At 54.2% G+C, this 21,361-nt stretch overlaps 7 protein-coding genes across 7 annotated transcripts; 4 read left to right on the plus strand and 3 right to left on the minus strand.

Annotated features, from left to right (window-relative positions):
* Nucleotides 1-725: 725 nt before the first annotated feature.
* B0H18DRAFT_1086664 (uncharacterized protein) lies at nt 726-4,114 on the minus strand (the record flags this gene model as incomplete). The annotated part of the gene is made up of 10 exons (XM_048032071.1): nt 726-1,442; nt 1,493-2,007; nt 2,066-2,190; nt 2,245-2,731; nt 2,776-2,997; nt 3,046-3,158; nt 3,213-3,245; nt 3,369-3,563; nt 3,617-3,831; nt 3,947-4,114. 10 exons carry the CDS (start codon nt 4,112-4,114, stop codon nt 726-728), a joined length of 2,790 nt encoding a protein of 929 aa, XP_047889545.1.
* A 2,898-nt stretch (nt 4,115-7,012) lies between these two features.
* Nucleotides 7,013-9,333, plus strand: B0H18DRAFT_1027949 (cytochrome P450). The gene is made up of 13 exons (XM_048029904.1): nt 7,013-7,154; nt 7,223-7,247; nt 7,273-7,328; nt 7,391-7,516; nt 7,574-7,759; nt 7,790-7,853; nt 7,949-8,033; nt 8,078-8,171; nt 8,230-8,343; nt 8,410-8,584; nt 8,641-8,884; nt 8,956-9,074; nt 9,095-9,333. The coding sequence occupies exons 1-13, from the start codon at nt 7,074-7,076 to the stop codon at nt 9,130-9,132; spliced, it is 1,407 nt and encodes a 468-aa protein (XP_047889546.1). The 5' UTR covers nt 7,013-7,073; the 3' UTR covers nt 9,133-9,333.
* Nucleotides 9,334-9,511: 178 nt separating this feature from the next.
* On the minus strand, nt 9,512-10,539 carry B0H18DRAFT_1122524 (uncharacterized protein; the record flags this gene model as incomplete). Its single annotated transcript, XM_048034528.1, has 3 exons — nt 9,512-9,535; nt 9,590-9,758; nt 9,812-10,539. The coding sequence occupies 3 exons, from the start codon at nt 10,537-10,539 to the stop codon at nt 9,512-9,514; spliced, it is 921 nt and encodes a 306-aa protein (XP_047889547.1).
* A 338-nt stretch (nt 10,540-10,877) lies between these two features.
* On the plus strand, nt 10,878-12,386 carry B0H18DRAFT_636488 (uncharacterized protein). The gene is made up of 5 exons (XM_048038887.1): nt 10,878-11,290; nt 11,339-11,479; nt 11,541-11,747; nt 11,802-12,070; nt 12,170-12,386. Exons 1-5 carry the CDS (start codon nt 11,125-11,127, stop codon nt 12,278-12,280), a joined length of 894 nt encoding a protein of 297 aa, XP_047889548.1. The 5' UTR covers nt 10,878-11,124; the 3' UTR covers nt 12,281-12,386.
* A 414-nt stretch (nt 12,387-12,800) lies between these two features.
* B0H18DRAFT_1027961 (uncharacterized protein) lies at nt 12,801-15,053 on the plus strand. The gene is made up of 4 exons (XM_048029905.1): nt 12,801-12,948; nt 13,003-13,279; nt 13,362-14,734; nt 14,801-15,053. The coding sequence occupies exons 2-4, from the start codon at nt 13,016-13,018 to the stop codon at nt 14,856-14,858; spliced, it is 1,695 nt and encodes a 564-aa protein (XP_047889549.1). The 5' UTR covers nt 12,801-12,948; nt 13,003-13,015; the 3' UTR covers nt 14,859-15,053.
* A 971-nt stretch (nt 15,054-16,024) lies between these two features.
* B0H18DRAFT_881952 (amidase signature enzyme) lies at nt 16,025-18,350 on the minus strand (the record flags this gene model as incomplete). The annotated part of the gene is made up of 7 exons (XM_048040873.1): nt 16,025-16,129; nt 16,193-16,278; nt 16,339-16,415; nt 16,473-16,999; nt 17,056-17,732; nt 17,785-17,970; nt 18,023-18,350. The coding sequence occupies 7 exons, from the start codon at nt 18,348-18,350 to the stop codon at nt 16,025-16,027; spliced, it is 1,986 nt and encodes a 661-aa protein (XP_047889550.1).
* Nucleotides 18,351-20,451: 2,101 nt separating this feature from the next.
* On the plus strand, nt 20,452-20,872 carry B0H18DRAFT_957545 (uncharacterized protein; the record flags this gene model as incomplete). The annotated part of the gene is made up of 3 exons (XM_048042582.1): nt 20,452-20,506; nt 20,563-20,675; nt 20,735-20,872. 3 exons carry the CDS (start codon nt 20,452-20,454, stop codon nt 20,870-20,872), a joined length of 306 nt encoding a protein of 101 aa, XP_047889551.1.
* Between the last annotated feature and the right edge of the window lie 489 nt (nt 20,873-21,361).

A 21,361-nucleotide genomic window follows, 5' to 3' on the forward strand; every position in this document is an offset into this window, starting at 1 on the left:
TGGGGCCGCAAGCGCTGCGGACATGTGGTCAGCGATGGCAAGGAGGAGACTACTAGTGCCTACCCGCAGTTACTCTGGCAGGTGCAAGCCATTCTGTCTTCGAGGTGATTTCGTGAGTTGGGTGTACAGTAGTCGGTGGTTTGGATGGGGAACGGTTGGTAGCCTATGCACGGAATATATACTGCGCGGCTGCAGGATTTTTTAAGTTACTCCTGACACTACATATGACGCAGTGGAGCGGCTCCAGGGGGGCAAGGAATCCTGTCATCTGGACCAGCTGCCTCCACATAGGGAGGACCTTGCCGATTCCCAGAATCGGACGTCGGCTCATACATCTCCCCGCAGATCGCCCGACGTGGCCACAGAACCAAGATATCCTTGACCTCAGGCGGAACAAGGATGTCTAGTTGAGGCACAGAAGTCAGTGGGCGCCCGGGATGACACACCTAAGCCCGCCTTTGTGAGCCATTTACGCGATCAGTCCAGAAGACATACAGTCACCAAACATGGCGACTAAGTCGAAGATTTCCTTCGCCATATCGGTCTTGTGGGGGTCACAGTATGACGGCCGCGGCAATGCGTAGGGCAAAACTGGATTATGACATTGTCCGGCCAGGCCTCACGGCAGTAATATAATGATTCTTAATACAGCGAACCCTACGTGGAGACAGTTCGTTAGCAAGGGTTCGTGTAATCCAGAGCGGTACGTGCCATCTTAGTGCAGATTACGAAGCCTTCTCCGCAGACTGACTACGACCTCTACGCTTAGCCAGGAACCGCGAAAACCTCGATGGGCGTGCCTCCGGCGCCTCAGCAGGATCGTCCTCAGCCGCACCGTTCTCTCCTGGACCTTTCTGGACAGGCTTGGACTCACGTCCACGCCCGTGTCTGTCCGGAGACTTTGTCAAGAACTCAACAATGACGTTCCAGAGGTGGTTCCCGCTCATCGCATGTTCATCCATCAAGAACGCCTGGTCCGCGACCCGCATGAGCCGCCGCGCATCCTCCGTATCCCTTCTAGCGACGATGCTGCTCGGCGGCGGAGCCTCATCCACGTCGAGTGCCCACGCCCACGCCCAGCTCCCCGTACTGATCAGGCCCTCATGGATGCCCTTCGGTGTGCGCGCCGAGCCTTTCTTGCCCTGCTCCTGCTCCGCTTGCGCGCCGCTGTCCGGCGTGAGCACCGTCTGGAGATGCGCCATTTGCTGTAGCGCGTCGTGTGTGTGGCGCGATAGGTTCCGACGGCGCTGCTTCTCGACCGACTTGTACACCTTCGCGAACCGCCGCCCAAACTCCTCCCGCCCGGCATAGTACCGTCGCACTACGAGCTCAGACACCTCGCCGATGAGCTCCTCAGGTAGCTGAAGCCCGGGAAGCTCCGACTCGGGCTCGAGAGGGCGGATGACGCCGCGCGTGGAGATGCGTTCTCGAATCATCGTTTCCTATCTGTTTTTAGTCAAGTGAAATGTTTTCATGTGCAGAGGGGCCTCACCATGCCGTTGTCATATACAGACGACTCGCCCGCGCGCCTCTCGCCCTCTACACCCCCATATTCATCGTGTCCAAGTCCAAACCGAGGTCCAGCGACGTCGCTGGACTCTGTATCGTCCCTCTCGTGTGCCGCAAATAGATGTGTGGTACGTCGATGGAAGAATGCGCTGACAGTGTACCTTCCCTGTCTTGTCTTGCTCGAACCACGCCCCGATCTGTTCGCGACACCGTCGGACGTCCCAGGGCGAGCATGTCCGTGGATCGTCGACGAAGATGAATGACTAGCGGCGATCACCGTAGACGACGATGATGACGAAAAGTCGAAGCCCGGCGAAAGCGGCGAGGCGGGCGGGCTGCTCATGGGCGAGCTCATCAGTGGCACATCGCTCGGCGAGAGCAGCTGCGACGGCGGTGGCAGCATGCCCGTGGCGTATTTGCAGAATGTCGCTATCGCGCGATAACAGTACTTCGCAGGCGTCGTGAACGAGAAGAGGGTTGGCAGCGTGTGCCCCGCGTCTGCATGTGTCGATGGTCTGTCAGGACCTGACGTGGAGAACATGGAACATTCACCTACCATCCCAAACTTGTAGGTGCACCTTCGTCGGACCATACCGAGACTCTATACCCTCCAGCACAGGATACAGCGCCTTCGCCTCGTCCTTGATCTTGAACCTGTCTGGATACGCGGCCTTGTGCGCGCTAGTTTGTATGCTATTCAGCCATTAGCGAAGACAATGGGCTACTCCCACTCACAGGTAGACGATCTCATCTCTGATAACCTCTTTCTCACTCGCAATGATGAACAACGGCGGAAGCCCACCCAGATGCCCCATGACCGCGCTGACGAGCGGGTGCCGCAGCAGGTAGTTTGGACAGTACATCTGCACCTGCTCCTCGATCTTCAGCGTCTCGCCCTTCTCCGTGTGCAGCGTAATCGTCTGGTCGCGCACGGCGGTCGACGGTGGCGGTGGCGGCAGGTGCGCCGTGGAACCCAGGTGGACAGTCTCGCCCGACGCAGTGCGAAACTCGTGGGACGGCCGCGCCAATCCTGCGTCGGCAGGCGATGGAAATGACGGAGATGACGGAGACGACATGACAGGCACGGCGGAGTTGCCCAGGTGCACGACCTCGCGGATGCGCGTCCGGATACTGTGCTGCACCTCGGCGGTCAGCTCGTTCGGCGGGGGCGGCCAGAGCATGCTTGGCTTGTGGAAGGAGAGACCATATGGGGGAGGACGTCCTGCGCGAGGTGAGGAACTGTCTTCGTGTCAAGGAAAACGCGACTTACTGTGGCGTTGTTGATGTGTACACTCGGAAAGGAATGCGTGAGGTCGCACCATGGCGAGATGAGTACAGCGCCTGCGGGTGGCGGCAGACCCGTATCACGGATTACTTGCAGCAAGGCAATGGTCAGGCCGCCGCCTGCCGAGTCGCCAGCGACGACTATATGGGCAGGGTCCACAGGGCTATGGGACGCTTCCGGTGGCGGACGTATAAGGTAGAGGTCTGTGAAACCAGTCAATCGCGCGACATGGATGTGTGCAGACGACGTACAAGCTGCGAGGAAGTCGTGAATGGCACAAGGGAAAGGGTATTGCGGCGCGAGACGATAATTTATCGCGAAGACGCGACCGCCGATCTTGCGCGCATAGCGTTCAAGACTGTATCTATACACGAGAACGTAAGGCACAATGAGTGGTACGAGCCACCGTCGAACAGACCTTTCTTGGTCTATGCTGCCAAAGTAGTACCCCCTGTATGGTTCATTCAGTACAGATCAACGTCGTAGAAGGAGGTAGGAACTTGGACAGTGGGCGCCTGAGTCGCCTGCGCATCCGGACATAACGGGGCGGGCGATGTTACAGTGGATCGCATACGTACCACCATGTGCATAAAGAATACATCGCATCTTGTCCATCTCCGGATCATAGATGGCTGGCTTGTCTTCGTCAGCGTCGGTCTCGCCACTCGGTGGTGGACGAGAACGCGACCTGTTCTCCCTCCGCTGTGATTTGCTTCGTTTCTTCGCTTCTTTCCAGTCCTTCTTCATGGTGATCCACTCTGCGTCGACCCTGTCGGTCCATTATGAGCGGGCTGGCAGCATCATATGAACGTGAGCACGCACCCCCGGACGCCGCGAACCTGCCACCACTTCGTCCCGCCAACGACCCGTTTGGTAACTTCCTCTCCGCCCAGTGCTTTGATGAGGTACGTAGCTGCTTCATCGCAGCTGGACATGGGCACGAGCAGTCGAACGACGCGGGTCCATGGCGGTGAAGGCGTCCGGGTGTTTGAGAACTCTTGCAGTTCCTCTACTGTATGTCTGTCCGTCATTTCAGTCTCGTAGGCAGCCTTGTCTACATACGAGACACTCACTTCGTAGCGGCTTCGAGGAAAGTCTACCGCATCATGTAGCCATGAGTGCTCTCGAATCACATTGCCTGTCACTGCGCACCTTGATGACATGGAATGCCTGGTCGTACAGCAACTCGTCACGACTCAAGTCGGTGACTCCGTCCCCGCGTTCGTCTACTATGCGCTCCAAGTAGTGCTTGACGAGAGTTTCAAGCAAGAGAGGACCAAGTCTGAGGCCGGCTTGGCCGAGAAGAGAGTTCAAAGGCATGTTTCGAAACTTGAAGACGAGCTCGACTCAGAGTAAACCTGGCTTCCCGGATTGCATACCCCCGTTACTTGCGCCGGATTGTTGTGATGCCGTCAAAAGCGCCGTTCACCATGACATAGCGACCAGTCAAGATTGGATAGGTCAAGTATAAGTGCTGGTACTTACGGTCCTCCTCCTCGCACTGGCACGGACTCACGGGGCCTAAGTGTCCGCACGTGACGCCTACTTTCAGTCGTTCCAGGGACCAGCCGAGAACTTAATATTAATCGTAGCGGCGCAAGCGCCGATCCCCGACTCCTGCATGGCAGACACTGGCAGCTGCTCAGCCTGCCACAGCGGCACTAGATTTTGGTATATACTGTAAGTTATGATGCATTGTAACATTGTATCATCGGAATGCTATTGAGATTCAATTGGAGGCCCTCACGCCCGCGGCGGCTTCGCCGCCCGGGCGTCTCGGGCTTCCACGACACAGTATGTATCACAGTACATAAGTATGTAAGTGCAGGCTATCAAAAATGAGAGAAACTCTCCTGCATTTAGGAGGAGTCGTTGGATGGTCAGAGATCCAGGCGTCCAGACACAGCCAGATGCACGGAAGGATCCAACTGCCTCGAGCTGCCTCGTAGGACACTCGAGCATTGCTGCGATACCGTTTATGGGAATTTCAAGTCACGTGTTTCCCACGGAGGGAGCGGCATCGCCGGCTGCGAACGACTTATGGTCGACAAAGCCCTCCTCTCTCCCTCCGGTCGGAGTCGGGGACACCTTGGCCACGACCACCGTCTTGTACTTATCATTCGACTCAATGTTGTCAGAGAGCGCCAGAGGGTGTATAGACATTCGAGCAACACCAATATTAGGCAGAGCTTGATGCGGCACAACGGTCGGCCCATTCATCATCATCATGGTGCCCATGATCGCCCTTCAACTTGAAGTTCGTGGCTGAAGCGCTGAAGCTTCAAGTGATCCACGGTAAGTGCTAGTATACTATACAGTATAGGCAGACTTGTGTTACGCTTCTTCGCAGGCCATGCTACTTGTGGAACGCCGTGTCGTGCATTTGGATCACAAATTAGAGGTTCTCGCTGCGGTTCAGTGACCCTTGTCCTCGCGCCACAGGCGATGTTCGACGTCGCTCTAGCTTTACCTTCATATGAGACCGACCTCCCCCACTCAAAGAGGCCGCGTAAAGTCTGCCTACGGGAGACTAGCTTTACCCTTGCCCTGGGGAAAGACATCCACTGGTTGCACGGTAAGAACATCTCATACTATATTTCGTCCAATCGGCAGGAGATCCCGTACACTCTAAGCAGAGATGACTGGCTCAGCTCGGCGTGGCATCAAAGTTGAGCTTCTCGAGCGGCCCGAGTTTTCGAGTCGTTCCTGACCTACGTAGTACACGACGCAAATGCAGCAGCATCTCCAGTGAACAGTGCCAACGATTCGGCTTTCAAAACTACGAGGTCGACGTGTGAGTATGTTTGTGCATACGTCAATCCTGAACTAAATGAACTACACTGGCACAATCGGGCGACAGGGCGGCGTTTCCATCACTACGGGTGCAGCAGGGTGCAGCGTTCTCGACGATCACAAGACAGCCACGGATGGGTTTGAGACAGGCTCCTAATACCAGCCGTCCATAGTGTTCTCGCTCGTACATGTCGAGGGGGACTTCAGCCTATATACGAAAAAATATAAAATGAGCGCTTAAATCATATTAGACGCTCTAAAGTTTTGACTTACTATACTGGGGAATTTTTTTAGCCGAATTGACGAGGAGAACACTATAGGACGGCTGGCCAAACTTGTCCCCGAGGCATGGCCGAAGGGGCGCTTATTGACTAGTCAAAGCGACGTACCCCTACGCTAGGTCTTATTTACTGGAGTATCCGACTGGCGTGCGGTCGCGTATGTAATCAAGCTTGGGCGGCTGCCAAGGGCCCGCGCGATCGCAAATTGGCGAAAAGAAATCAAAAATTGATGGGGACTCGAACCCGTGCGCTGTAAAAAGACAGCCGTGCGCTATAACCACTCGACCATAGCAGCTACATAGGTTCCTCAACGGCACGCGATAAGAGTACTCTACAGCGTGTGGGCGCTATTCTCGTACGCCCTGCTGTCACCTGTCAGCGCCGTCTGCGGGAAGTGCGCGGCCTGGCACATCAGCGAAGCACACAATGAATTTTCTCGTGTCCGTGTAGGAGTTGCCTCTGACAGTTAGTCAATGACTGCTGAGTTCTTATCATCTTCGCCCCTTCTGACAGCAGGGCGTACGAGAATAGCGCCCACACGCTGTAGAGTACTCTTATCGCGTGCCGTTGAGGAACCTATGTAGCTGCTATGGTCGAGTGGTTATAGCGCACGGCTGTCTTTTACAGCGCACGGGTTCGAGTCCCCATCAATTTTTGATTTCTTTTCGCCAATTTGCGATCGCGCGGGCCCTTGGCAGCCGCCCAAGCTTGATTACATACGCGACCGCACGCCAGTCGGATACTCCAGTAAATAAGACCTAGCGTAGGGGTACGTCGCTTTGACTAGTCAATAAGCGCCCCTTCGGCCATGCCTCGGGGACAAGTTTGGCCAGCCGTCCTATAGTGTTCTCCTCGTCAATTCGGCTAAAAAATTCCCCAGTATAGTAAGTCAAAACTTTAGAGCGTCTAATATGATTTAAGCGCTCATTTTATATTTTTTCGTATATAGGCTGAAGTCCCCCTCGACATGTACGAGCGAGAACACTATGGACGGCTGGTATTAGGAGCCTGGGTTTGAGAATGCTCGCGGACTGCGTGCGGATAGTGTGCGTCAGCACCGTACGGTCAGCAGTTAGCCGAATGCTCCCACCACGTTGCAGTGCAGTACCGTATAAGTAGCGATTCCCCGACTCTACACCAATTTGATCTCACTCCAGGTGCCTTTCAAGACTGCTGTCTTCGACGACCGATCACACAGTTGCATCATGGCCGATGCACTTGAGATCGCAAGTGCCGTCTTGGCTGTTTTCGTGTTGACCGTCTTCATCAATTGGAGGTTTCATCCGGTACGCATTGTCGGCGCGTATTTACATGAGAACGACAATACTAATGCTGGCCTGGGTATCATTCACAGTTATACTCCATCCCGGCAATTGGGCGTCGCTTCCTTTCCCTCATACATAGGTGCCTACAAGTACTGTAATAATGCCCGCGAGGTCCTCCAAGAGGGTTACGCGAAGGTCAGATGTTGTACGAATGCGTAGATACTATGGCGTAGCTGACGTGTCTCTGCTCTCCTTAGCACAAAGTCTTCAAGGTCGCTATGCTTGACCAGTGGATTGTGATCGTCAGCGGCGCGGACATGAACGAGGAGTTGCGCAAGATCCGGACTCGCATGCGACTTTTGATAAGGCGGTTGAAGATGTACGTCGACCCGAACCGCTCCATCTGGTTCAACGGTGTGCCCACTCTAATCTTCTGACAGATCGTTCAAATGCGATACACTCTGTCAGAGAGTGTCGTTAGCCACCCGATTCACCTCCCCGCCATCCGCGGCCCGTTGACAAGGAATCTAGGGATCCTGTTCGGCGACGTTGTTGATGAGGTCAATGCAGCGTTCGCGGACACCATCGGAAACAAGCTGCAGAGTGACGGCGAGTTGACCATTCCCGTGACCGCGTGTTGAACCTGCTACTTACAGGTCGTCCTGAGCAGAATGGGTCAGTGTAAACGTGCTGATGACCATGGCGGTGGTTATCTCGCGGGTGAGCAACCGTGTCTTTGTCGGTCTTCCTTTGTGTTAAGTCCAATTTCGTGAATACGGACAATGGCTTGCAGAGCTAATCCGCAATACCAACAGGCCGGAACGAAGATTATCTGCAGATCGTCCGCCAATTCACATTTGACGTCGGGAAGGCGAGGTTCCTACTCAGCTTGTTTCCGAAGTTCTTGAAGGGAGTGGTTGGTCCGCTCGTCCATGGGCGCGCAGGTCCACGCGGAACGCATCGGTATACCTCAAGCCCATGATCGAGGAACGTCAGAAGAAGCTAAAGGTGTTGGGCGATGACTGGACGGACAAGCCTGTAAGCAGTCAGTGACGCAGAGACTGATCATCGCTCACTGAGACCCTTTGGATGCAAGAATGACTATCTGATGTGGATGATCGACGAAGCCAACCGGGAAGGTCAGCCTACCCAGGTGATACTGGAGGGTATCATGGTCTCCAACTTCGCTGCCATACACACGTCCAGCAATGTGCGTATATTCCTACTGAGTGCGTGCCTGTGGTGGAGGCGTTTCGCTAACGACGTACGCAAACAGAGTATGACACATGCGATCTACCACCTTGCAGGGGCTCCTGAATATGCGGCGGTATTGCGTGAGGAGGTAGAGAACGTGATCAAGGAGGATGGCTGGACCAAAGTCGCGTTTGGTAAGATGTGGAAGCTGGACAGCTTCATGCGGGAGTCACAGCGGATCAATGGCATTACTCACAGTGAGTGTCCAATACACGCCTGTGTTCCTCATATTGAGCCATCCCCATCTGTGTAGTATCCGTCATGCGAAAGATACTACAAGACACAACGCTCTCCGACGGGACGTTCCTTCCGGCGGGTACCGTCGTTGCGGGCGCGGCGAGTGCGACGCACCGGGATGCGCGCAGCTATGAGAATCCAGACGTCTTCGATCCGTTCCGCTTCTCAGACATGCGCAATGAAGACGACGCAAGGATCAAGCACCAGTTTGTCAGCACCTCGCCAGAGTACGTGGCATTCGGTGGTGGAAAACATGCTTGGTACGTAACGGCTTTCGGACTCTCCGTTATAACCGGCGTGTTCGCTGACCGCGGGTTCTCTGCCGTACCAGCCCCGGCCGGTTCTTCGCCGTGAACGAGCTGAAAGTCATGATGGTGTACACCTTGCTCCACTACGACGTCAAATTTGAGGATGGGCAGCCAAGACCGGATAACTCGTCGCGCTGGCATGGTGTAGTGCCCCGCGCAAAGATGTACTGTTCCGTAAGCGGCAGGTTGTGGCTGCTTGACAGTCTATCGTTTCCGAATTGCGGAATCTTTCATGTCCTCTGGCCTGTCACAGATGTCGAGTGAGCTTGTGGACGTAGCTAGTCCTGAAATGCATACTATATACCTGGTCTGTTCGGATTGGGGCGGCGAAAGGGTTGTCAAAGTACGCCACATGCAGTCGGCTGTAGGACAGAGATATATGCTATACATTACGTGCTGCTGGGCACGAGAAGAGGCAACTTGCGAAAGATGTACCGAAACAAATGTATATAAGTATGCTACAAAGCGGCATGGTCGACCGTGGATAGCGGGTATCGTTCCGGGAAAACATGAAAACGAGAGTGGTGCGCCAGTAGTCGCCATCCAGGTGCGGCGTAGCAGTAGATAGAGCAAGTAATTTTATAGAACAAGGTCGAGTTTGATCTGTGCATAGCACTCCGTGAGCGTCCCTCTCACAAACAGCTGAGCCATACTGACCATCGCCACAGAACGCTGAATCTCTGCCAAGATCTCCGCGTGAAGTTCCCGCACGTCTCTGACGATAGACATGCGGCACGACACACACTTGGTTATCTCCCGCGAGCCGGCCATCAACAGCATCGACGAGAGCAAGACCTCGCCCATGTCGGGCACGGGCCCGGGCATACTGCACAGCAGGTCGCGCAGCACGACGCGAAGGTGCTCGACATCCAGTATGACGGCGCCTTCACGCGGCGGCCTGTCGTCGTTGATGGACGAGGATCGCAGATCCCACAGAGAAAGTGCCGGAATCCGCTCCAGCTCTTCCACACCCGGTCATCCTGTACGAAGCGTTGCACGACGGCCTTGCACTTCTCGCGATACTGCATGAGCGCAAAGAGGATGGTGGCAGGGAGACTGTCCAGTCCTACTGGCGCAGCGACTGCCAGGAATATCCGGTCGTGGCGTAGGCTGAGCTTGGCTGCCTCGAGAGCGAGGCTGGGCATCCGCATCTGGCACGCAGCGGCGTAGACCGCCAGTGGGTCTTTGGCTGCAACCTTGGGATCCATGAGCACCCGCTGCGCAAAGGTCATGGCTACTTCCATCTCGTACTTGAGCGATGCGCGCATTACTTCGCAGGCGGTCGTGGGGACATCTAGCACGGGGTCTTGTATTGGGTATATAATCCGGAGTAGTGGGTCAATGATCGAAGAGTGTTCGGTGACTCGCACGACAGGTATCCCGTACGCATCGTCTTCGGACGGTGCGGCGGCGTATCCGAGTCTGAACATCTCTTCGAATATCTCGGACGCCATGCGCATGGTGAGCTTGTGCACGCGGAACTCGACATTGTCGGCGGTGCGTAGAATGAGATCGGCGTCTGCTCTGTCGAAGGGTAGGAATGCGGGAGTTACGAGTGTGGCTGATGGCGGTTCGTCCTGCGGTGCGTAGCCACATGGATGGGACATTTCGAGGATTCCGCGGCGGTGTCCAGTCGTAACGCTAGCCGCAGAATTTTTCCAAGGTCGTGATGCCTTGGATCGTGGCTCGGAGTTCGGATCCAGTCGCGGTTAGTCCATGCAGCGACTCGCGCCTGTAAGTAGATCGTCAGTGTTTCACTCCATTTTACAGTACAATGTATACTTTGAGATTTTGTTCGCAACCCTTCACATCGAGTGTCGACTTCACACAGCAGTTGGCAGGACAGATGGACAATGTTACGGTGATGGCTTCTTAAACGAAACCACGTGATCGTCGTCCAAATCGGTCGCGACTCGATGTCAGTTCTTTTTGAGTGACTCATGAGTCAACGTCAACACTGACTATTTCGCCGAGTCCACGCACATCTCTTGCTACATTCAGCGTTCTATAAGCATTGAGCTACATATTCAGGACAGACAGGACTTGATGCAGTCGGCAGTCCCGGTCATGTTCTAATGATTCCAATCACGCATTCACGGCAAGGACGGTCTGTTATTACGTAGTAAAAACTCAACTGTCTGTCGTTAATAGTCACTTCAAGCTCATCATCGCTCTTCTTGGCCCGAACGACCATGTCTGCTGCTTCCGAGACGTCTCATGTCTCAGCGTGCGAGGAGACACTTAGCTTTGTCGTCACAACGGGCGACAGAGTCAGCCAAGCGCAGTTTGATGAGTGTGCTTCCTTCTCAGCGACAACTACGGCATATGGGGCCCCCTCGTGTCTTTTTCGAAAACCTGGTGAGTATTCAGCGGTATCTCAGAATAATGCTGACAGGAATGTAACAGGGAACCGTGTAAAAATGAACGTGGCGAAATTCAAGGGCCAGCTCATACCAGACGATCCGGCTACCACGGTTCTCGCGACGTGCCGCGCTGGCGATAGTTTGCTCGGACATGCATTTGCGACAACATGGATCTACGAATCCTGTGAGTGAATCAAGGACGACCTGCCGTAAATAATTAATCGCTCGCGCTGATGACTGTCCAGCGCACAAGCTCGACCATGATGATTCGCGGGGAACGGCGAAGGCAGGCTGGATCACACAGCTTGTCGTCGATAAGTCATGTCGCAGACGTGGGATTGCGACCGAACTCTTGCAAAGCTTGCTGGTGTCGGAGCCATTCCAGAACGTCTCCGTTCTCGGCGTTGCCTCGTCCCATCCAGCTACCTGCGCTGCGCTGGCCAAGATTGCGCGTACGTCCTCGTCTGGCCGTCGTTATGCATACTCGCTTAGATCGCATATTTCAGATGTCCCAATCGGCGCGCTCGACCTTGACTTCACTCGCACGCACGCCCGGGATATACTCGCCAGAACGCCCATCTACTATCTCAAAGGCGCAGCACTCCACGGTTCGTTGTTCGGGGGCGACCATCCTCCTGGCGCCGTGTGCAGCATCTTCACTCAATTCCACGTCGACCACGAGGAGCCTCTCGGCGTGCTCCGGACATTCCAAAACGCTAATAGGTGGTTTCTCGGGGAGTTGCACGAGGGATACGAGTTCTTAGTTGTCGTGCCGGTGCGTAAGTAATTCAGGTTGACATAGGATGTTATGCATGTGGAGGAGCGCCTGGTGAATGCAGCCGTCGCGTTGTTCTTCTCATCAATTGCGACTCAGATGACAGCGACGACACGCTGGCCAAGGGAACCCGCGTTCGCCCGTGCCTGGTCTTCAGGTCACCTCCTACTCACAAGAGACTTCACCTCACCATTGACACGCTCACATTGATGACAAAGTCAATATGGCTTGCAACTGTCGAAGTACGTGCAAGTGAGCGAACCTACTCCTCGGGTGTAGTGAGAACCTCGCTTATGAAATAATGACAACGTCATCATCGCCGCGGCCGTATAGCCCCTGCTCTTCTGTCGCGAGATGCGCTTGTGCTTAAAGCACCTGCAAGTGCACGAACTGCTCGAAAGCGGTGCAATAAAGAAGGTACAACATGTATACCTCAACCCTTCGCGTCGACGTACTGAAATAGCTGTTCCAGCACGTATGGATAACAGACAGACTGGTCAACTCGTGTCGTTCAATACATATCTGCTTTTGTGGCATTCTTGGAGACCGATTCAAAGCAACGACGTGGAGACTCAGACTGACACTGACAGGGTATTTCACGGATGGGCGCTTAAACAATACTTCGGACCTCGGCGCGTCGTGCAGTTGCAACGGCATTTTCCGGAATTGCCAGTGTGGCTGCCTGTGGCTGTACTGTCAGTCTATCACCGCCGGTGGACTGTGACTTGCGCACAACCTGAACCTTCCCGTGAGTCCAATCTTCGAGTCCGAGCCTCAGCAATAGGCTCAGGGCGACTGAACGCTATCTGCAGACTGACTGTTGGATGTCGCCGCTGCGTATTCATTTTCAGGCATTCGTTCGACTCTGGCTGTAATTGGTGAGCGCTCGTGGTTTCCATATCATCCTACATATGTCTCTCATCACGATGAAGAGTGCACATCAAAATGCATAGGACTCTGGCCGTTCCCGAATTAGTCGACCTGATTGCGCACGAACTTGAAGCTGCCACTCGTGGAAACTTGCGGCTCGGGACACCCCATCTACCCACATTTCTCGCACTCGCCCTCACATCGCGCACATTCCTTGAACCCGCCTTAGACGTCATATGGCGTGTTCAAACCGGCTTAGGCCCTCTTGTCCGGTGTCTACCGGAAGATCTATGGACGGTATCAGAACTGGACAATGAATCTCCAGCCCGAGGAATCCTGGTGAGTGAATTGCCTGACTTTTCGCAGAGACAAGTTTGAAACCATATTCTCCCTCCTCCTTCCCCCGCATGGAATATCCTAGGTGCTCAAGGAACCAAAAAGACGCACAGTTCCACAGGACTGGCATCGTTTCGATTATCATGCCCGACGTATTCGCAGTATTTACCACAACACAAGCGCCGGCAAGCCGACCGCCATGCATCCGGCTCATATCATCTCACGGACCCTCTGTGCATGGCTCCTTTCGTCAAGACCTTCTTTGTTACTCCCAAATCTGTCCTACTTCCGGTGGGACGCGGAGGACCCCGCGCTGGCCAAAGATGATGGTCCTTTGCATCTGCTCTTTGGTCCCCGACTTTCCACACTGTACATTGGAAATTGGTCATGCGATTTTCCCGTCAGTGCCGCCATCCTCGCCTTACGCCACCTTCCACGGTGCTCTCCCGCTCTCGAAGAGCTGGATATTGGGCTGTTGATGGATGGACCCTCGTCGTTGCGAGCCATGACCGATGTTCTTGCAACTCTGAAGGACCTGAAGCTGAAGGTTCTCTCATCGCGTCTGCGCCCCAGGCCGATTCATCATCGTTTGGTCCTACATATATCATCGAACAACTTCGCGGCCTTGACAGAGCTTCAGCATCTCACGGATCTGACGCTCGGCTGGGACGTTTCGTTCCGGACAAAACGTGATATCGCGGCTCCCAACCTCACCTTCAATGTACTGAAGAGTTTGGTTCTGGAGTTTCTATCCATGAACGACTGTGTGGATTTCTTCTTCGCATGTCAGACTCCACGCCTGGAGCACATCACTGTGTCGCCGATTGACGTAATCTCAGGCGGGCTGAACACCGTCGATCGCATGCTGCGCCTGATTCACGAGCGGTGTCCGCATACCACGATGGAGACGATCACATTTGACAGTGTTTCCGATTCCATACACAGCTCGAACAACGATCCGCTGGGTTGTGAGGACATCACCATGGCGACTCTACGACATCTTTGCGATTTCCATAATCTCAGGGACTTCGGCTTCTTCGTGGACATGCACATTGTACTCGACGACGATGCCGTGAAGGAAATGGCCATGTCGTGGCCTCGCATGAAGAGCCTACGTTTGTACAGCGCTGTCAGCTGTACCGAAGGGACGCAGACTGCGACGACTCTAGAAGGGCTGGCATATCTCGCTAGGTATTGCCCCTCATTGGAGGACTTCACGATCTGCGTGGACACGTCCGCAATCATTACCTCAGCCAACGTGAGGCTCACTGGTGACTACTGCAACCAAACCCTCACGGGCATGAGCTTTGACCGCTCTCCTGCTGTGGGGAATCCTGCGGATGTGGCAGATTTTCTATCCGCGACGTTTCCGAACTTATATTCAATTGAGGAGTCCGACATGGTTCGCGATGCCAGTGGGAAAGCCTTTTGGCAGTCTGTAAGGGACATACTCCGTCGGTGAGTTACTGTTGTTTGTCGCGGTCTGAGATCACTGCTGACGAGTGGAGCCCTCTGCTATCTCAGACGGTTAGTTCAAAAGCGGGCTGATACTGCAACAAACGGAGTTGCCGGGCTCGTTTGAGCACCGCCGTCCGCGTCTGTAGCAAGAGGAGATGCACTAGCATGCTGTATGCACGTTGTTCGAAATTATGGTCTACTACTTGTCAATTCCGTACTGTGAAAAGTGGTTCTTTCCGCTTTCCAAATTCCACACAAGACAGCAGGCCTTCCTGGCCGGGTTGATTCGAATAGCAGGCCCCAGGCTCTCTCAATCGGCTACTTACAACGCAGACAAGGATATGAAATGCTCAAGATTTTAGCTTCGCAGGCATGTAAAAGGCTCTGGCACTTCGAACTGAGAGATATCTGGCGCGGTCAGTGATTCCGTCAGACTCTTCAGTGCCGAGTAAGCACGCCACATCGTTAGGTGCCACCTTCGAAGAACGCGCCTGCCACATAGTCTACCTGCACCTCATCAACACGGTGGTCCTTGCAGGCATCTAATGGGGGCATTCATTCCGTCTAGGCAAATGACTGGGGTGCTTGAACATGATCATACGACGTGTCTGAGTAGTCGCCCAGCGAGCGTTATAAAACAGCTGCTCACGACAGCCGTCTCATCGTCAATACCACCCCCGGTCGGCAAATACGCAAGCACAACCACGGTCAGTCACACAGAACAGGCATCTCATGGCTACCCGTTGTTTTGCGCTGACCGACATCCTGTAGAACGTCAAGTTAAGCGTGCACATACAAACATCATGCGCTTCACCAGCAACTTCGTCACCATCACTTTCCTGTTGTTCGCAATGAGCACAGGGCGCGCCGCAGCTCAGTCATGCGACTACCTTGCTACTTGTCCCACGGCCGGCGAGACGTGCTGCGACATCCTGGGCATACTAACCCTGACGTGCCAGACTGTCACGGCCGACACTGAATTTGGTACCGCCACCGTTGGGGTAAGTGTCGTGAATGTGCACGGTCGACCGCTGCAGCGTCTGGACATTGACATATGATTCTGATATCGGTGTTGTGTAGGTCTGTGCTCCTGATCTCAGCAGTCTCAGCAGTCTTTTCTGAGACACGGTCGCCGGGGAGCAGCTACCTGGTGAGTGCATCTTTGCTATCCGGGAATGCTGTACTCACACGCAGAAATCAACGTTGGTCCAGATACTCCAGAAAATCCAACAGCGTCGAGTTGCATAGAATGTCAGTCGGTAGCACGACTAGGCTGTCACGGGTTTGCGTCTACTCCTCGACCCCCACTTCATTGTAAAGTCTGGATCCAGTGGTTACGGGTTGAATGATGCCGTTGTCTTGTAAAGTAGCGAAGAGATCGAATAACACCAGATCCTGCAGTACGTTGAGTATGAGTATGACATTAACGCGAATGACACATCTCGAAAGCGAACTCACACAGCCTTTCGCGGCGATGAAACTCAGTGTCACCGGGAGATACTCTTCAATTCCGGTAATCGTCGAGTTGTACGCAACTTCTCCGACTGCAGGGAGGAACGGTGTGATGGTTAGCCACAACCACGATCCATACATCCACCACGTACCCGGTACCACCATATCCGGCGTTTCGGCCAGGACAGCTACACGTCCGGCGGAAAAGCCGAAAGGGGTACTCGGCGGGCTATGGCAAGAAGCAGCAGTCAAGCGCGTGCAGTGCGATGAAAATTATACGCCTCACCCTGAGTAGGCATTCCGGTACGTTGTGTAACCGGAGCTTTGAGGGTAAAGCAGGATGCTCTCCGAGCACGATGTCGGGTCTCCCCCAACTACCACCTCACTCGCGAACCAATCCATGAACGTCGTTTTGTTTGCGATCCCTTCAGTGTATGCCTCTGTGGGTAGTGACCAACCATAACCCCATCGGGTAAGCGGTGCGGGGTCAATGAATGGTTTGCGACCACCATTGGCCGCGGCGTAGTCGGCCATGAAAGGCTCAGCGACGCGCTGGATCTGGTCCATTGTAATCAATGTCGGATAAGTACTGCTCAACATGTGCGACAGCGAACCGTGCGCTGTGGATAATGGATTTTCGGCCCACATGCTGGCGAGATTCATCTCTGTGCGCGTGATGCCCAGGAACGTTTCCAGCTTAGATATGAATGCATTGAAGACCGCACCGGCCGTACCCGCAGGCGGCGGATTGGTCAAGTAGCTGCTGCCAAAGAAGTCGACTGGGAAGAGTAGCGTCTTCGGGAAGCCAGGATACTGTTGGCGTGAGGTGTCAAGCGCAACGTGCTGAACGACATCTAGAACGGACATACCGACGTGAAATTCTGGTACCACCAGTGTCCGACTGTGGCCCACATGTTCGCGTCTCTTGCAAAGATGCCAGCTGTATCCAGGGGCGGTGACAAGGGCATGACGTCGTCGAGAGACACGGCACCATGCGAAGGTCTGTTACCGAAGACGCCGTTGACACCAGCAGGACCCCGCATGGATCCTCCCGTGTCGCTCCCGATCGCATAGTCAAGCCAAGGGTAGGCCGCCTCAGCAGTGCCTGATCCCGTGGATGAGCTGCTACCGTCCTGGTAGCCATCTCCACGAGGGTTGTACGGGGCATGGAGATCGACCCAGTCATCTGTCGCGACTTCTCCGTTAGCAAACTGCGAGCTCTTCGTCTTTCCCACTAGCACGAGGCCGCCATCCAGGAGGCGCTGGACGGCAGGAGCAGTCTGGTTTCTCGGAGGGTACAGTTCCCAGTATGCACGATTGCCGCAGCCGGTGCGGAGACCCTCGACGTCATAGATGTCCTTTACGGCGAACCGGAGTCCAGCGAGAGGCTTCTCTGCAGTGGGCGTGAAGTACAGGCGCGAAGGTACGCCAATCGTCTCAGTCGCGGCTCCAGGAATCTTCGCGGATAACATGTTGTAACCGCTGGATGGATTGGGGATTGTGCCATACAGGAAGGACTGCTGCTCGTCGTTGTACAACCGATACACTGCAGCGAAGGTTCATCAGCGTTATTGAGGGAGCCGACTAACGGCACATACCTTCGAACACGTTTCCGCTAGAAAAGTCAAGAAGATAGGGCCCGGCAGGTATGTCTCTACTCAGTGCCGTACCAACTGACTGGTTTGCAGAGTGCAGAAGGAAGCGCATTGCATATCGACTTTTCATGTCTTCCGTTACGAGAGACGTGGGTGACCCATGCGAGCCGTTGTAGGCAATGTATAGTCCTATGACAAGTCTCAATGGCAATTGGCCTAAAGCAGAGACAGACACTCTTACCGTTCAAGAAACCTTCACTCCAAACGTCATCTTTGATCCTCCACGTTTGAAGCGTCGACTCGAGGTGACTGTTTGCGAATTCGTGCTCTGCGGATGGCATCACCGAGAACGGGACCAACCCCTTTGGAGCATTGTCCGTTCCAAATTGACTGGCGATCTCATGGAGAGCGTCGAAACCGAGCTGTGATACCGGCGCCGGGGGAGCAAAGTACGGGATGCCAGCAAGAGTGAAGGTTTCCCCGGTCAGTTGGAAGAGCGCCTGTTGGGCCACCGCGATCGGTGCCAGAAGCGTGCACGCCAGCACTGGCAGCAGCGACCGACGAGACATGGCTTCGGATACCGAGTCTCCGTCGACCTCGCAAGGGACTGCCATTGCCTTTATACTTGCACCGCGCCGTCCTGTGCCACGACGGAGCCGAGATAGTAAGCGGAACGTGTATCATGGTCTCGTTATCCTACGTGAGAGCGCGAGTCAGCAGCAACCCAATCCCAGCCCTGCTCGCTGGAAGGATGGCTCCCGACGGCTTTCCTACGTTTTGATGGGGTACGCTTGTTCCTGGATTCGCGTGGTCGACTCGATCAACGCCGAGACTGAGTAAAGTTGGAATGAAGCCGCCCAATCTTTGTCCGTGCAAGGCAAACACCTGGCCAGATAAGCTTCCGGACCTCGTAGTAAGTATCTGCATTCAGGCATATGATAACGCTGTCGCATAAGACATTGGTGATATTAATATCATCGGTAGCAAAGGCGCAAGAAACAGAGATAGACAGAGATGGCCAGCTACCGGTGCCGAGTACAGGGACCATATTGGTTGTCGATATCTCAGTACGCCGATGATCATCGTCGACTAGAGACAGCTACACCGACGTTATAGAAGATCGTGGATGTAGCAACGAGACCAGTCGCAAATATCTGTGCGCGGCAGCAGACCATGGTCCATGACTAAAATGCAGGCTTGTGCTCACTGTGCTTGTTGTAGTCGTTTACCACTAGGTCTCGCGTCGCCATCGTGTTGCTGGGCATAACTAACCGTACGATGCTTCAGTGAGCTTCGCATATAAGCAAGCGACAAAATGGAGCGTACCTTTGATTGAAGTGTACCCGGCGTATCCTTACTACCTTCCGAAACGATAGCCTGGCAGTCAATCCCTGAGTCACTGTTTTCGAGCAAGTCACTGGCCTTATGCCTGTAACACTAAGACCCTCAGGGGCTACGTCAAGCTCGATGTTGGAGAGACTTTGGCAGCTCGAGGTCGTCTCTATGAAATATGAACTAAAAATATGAGTATGGCATTCAACAGAAGGTTCGTCGATGGCACTGCTCGTACCAGGATCCTAGAGTAAATCTTGAGAGGGACCTGCTAGCTCGAGCGCGCTTCAAATCCATCATCAGGAAACGTTGGCGGCTTGAACTCCTCCTCCTCACAGCATATATCACGCGCCAAGTTTAATCGCGTCGAAAGCATCTCTGCAGAGAATAGACTTCGCCCTGGCACAAACGGGGGGTCCTAGGAAGCAAAAAGTCGGAGGGCATTACACACCGGGAGTCGGTACTCAAAATCTGTTTGCAACAGGTTATGAGCCCCGACTACTGTCACAGTCGCCCTCAGCACTGCGGCGACCTCATCCGTTGCGCCATGCGTCGATTTCAGACAATGCCCCAGAAATCAAGACGTACGCAGATCATCCCTCCTCATCCCAACTGTAACGGAGCGCTACAATAAATAGTGCGCAGTACTTACTCAGTCCTGATATACGCATTGATGTCGATGAGCTATATCCATGGGACCATGAGTCGCCGACGATAATCGCATCAGATTCGGTGAGATGACGGTGAGGCAACCGTTCGGACAGGCTGTCGTGCAGTCAAGGGTGAAACAAAGAGATCACAAGCGGGAGACGGACAACATATCCGCATACAAGATGTAGAGAGTGAAGGCACGACGACGAAGAGTGAAGGTCGTTGTCCATGTCGTTGTCCTCGTCGACCTGCGCGACCTCGGCGACGTTTAGCGGCAGTCACCGTGGGCGTCTCTCGGAGATCACACCTTGTTCCCAAAAAGGCATTCCCTTTCAACGCCTCGCTAGAACGGCAGCTTCGCTGGCCAAGAAAAGCAACGACCTTGTGCCTCTTGTAGTATGGCGGGGTTCGAAGAACAAGGTAGGACGAAATATATATTGCACGAGTGATGGGTGTAGGGAGTCGACCACGCCTGCTCGTTGACCGAACTCGCCTCCTACCGCTCCGAGCCCTCCTAACCACCTACTCTCGGTCTGCCGCAGACGGTGACAATCTCAGACGTACTCCCAGCAATCTCATCTAGCGAACGCATCACTTCGCCGGAGCTTGATATCATCCGCGACAGACACTGAGACAGTACGAATACACAAATCCGGGCCTTGTCGAACCCCATAGAACATAACCACCATGTTCCCTCGCGTCTTCCACATCTTCACACTCATTTGCATTTCTGTTTCTCTCGGTACGTCGTTGGACGGCTATATATCATGCATAGACTGCTGACATATTGGACTATAGTATCCGCTTCTCCTGCGCCTAAACCTGTCGCAGAGCCCATCGACGCTACCATCGCAAACGTAATTGCCACGAATGAGAATTTGGGGTGCACAGGACCATCAGGCTGCGTCGCAGTGAGTCTCGCCGCACCGTATCGCGTCTACCATAGGATGTTGACCGTGTTTTGTGACAGGCACAAAATAGCAGCGCTGCGGCCGAGATTTTCGCAGCCTCCGGAGCGTCGCACTCCATCAGTGCGCCAGGAGCCAGAAGTGCCCTGGTTGTAGCCGCAGCAGTCGCAGGGGGCCTCTCAGCTACAGGGCTCCTGTAAAGATATTAATCTAACACCGTCGCCAGAATGATTTCGAGCTGGATGAACTCACATGTTTCCCTTCTTTATATTGTATGCATCCGACACATGAACTCCATTGACACTTTCCTTGCATGATTTCACTGGTAGTACGCCGTATGAATGTATCATAGTTGACATTGAACATACCTGCTTTCCATTCCATAGTAGTATGTCAGATGTGAACGGGATATTATGCATATGAACAAGAGGCCGCGGCGATGTTTGCGGACGCAAGGCTACCAGTCCGCCGAGCGGGACGCTAAGCCTACTGTGCACTCACCGCGTCGAGTTCGCAATAAGGGAATACCACCAGCAAGCGGATCTTTTTTTTAACGTCTTGAACAGCCTAGCACTGGCAGACGTATATGCCGCACTAGTCACGTCCGATGTGCAATGGTTACACCGGCGTGGCACTCCAGAAGCTCTAGTTTTCTGCATGATTTCTTATGGCATTTGTGCTACATATAT

This window comes from Fomitopsis serialis, assembly GCF_022376445.1.
Source record: "Fomitopsis serialis strain Sig1Antser10 chromosome Unknown B0H18scaffold_78, whole genome shotgun sequence".
In the NCBI taxonomy this organism is placed as follows: domain Eukaryota; kingdom Fungi; phylum Basidiomycota; class Agaricomycetes; order Polyporales; family Fomitopsidaceae; genus Fomitopsis; species Fomitopsis serialis.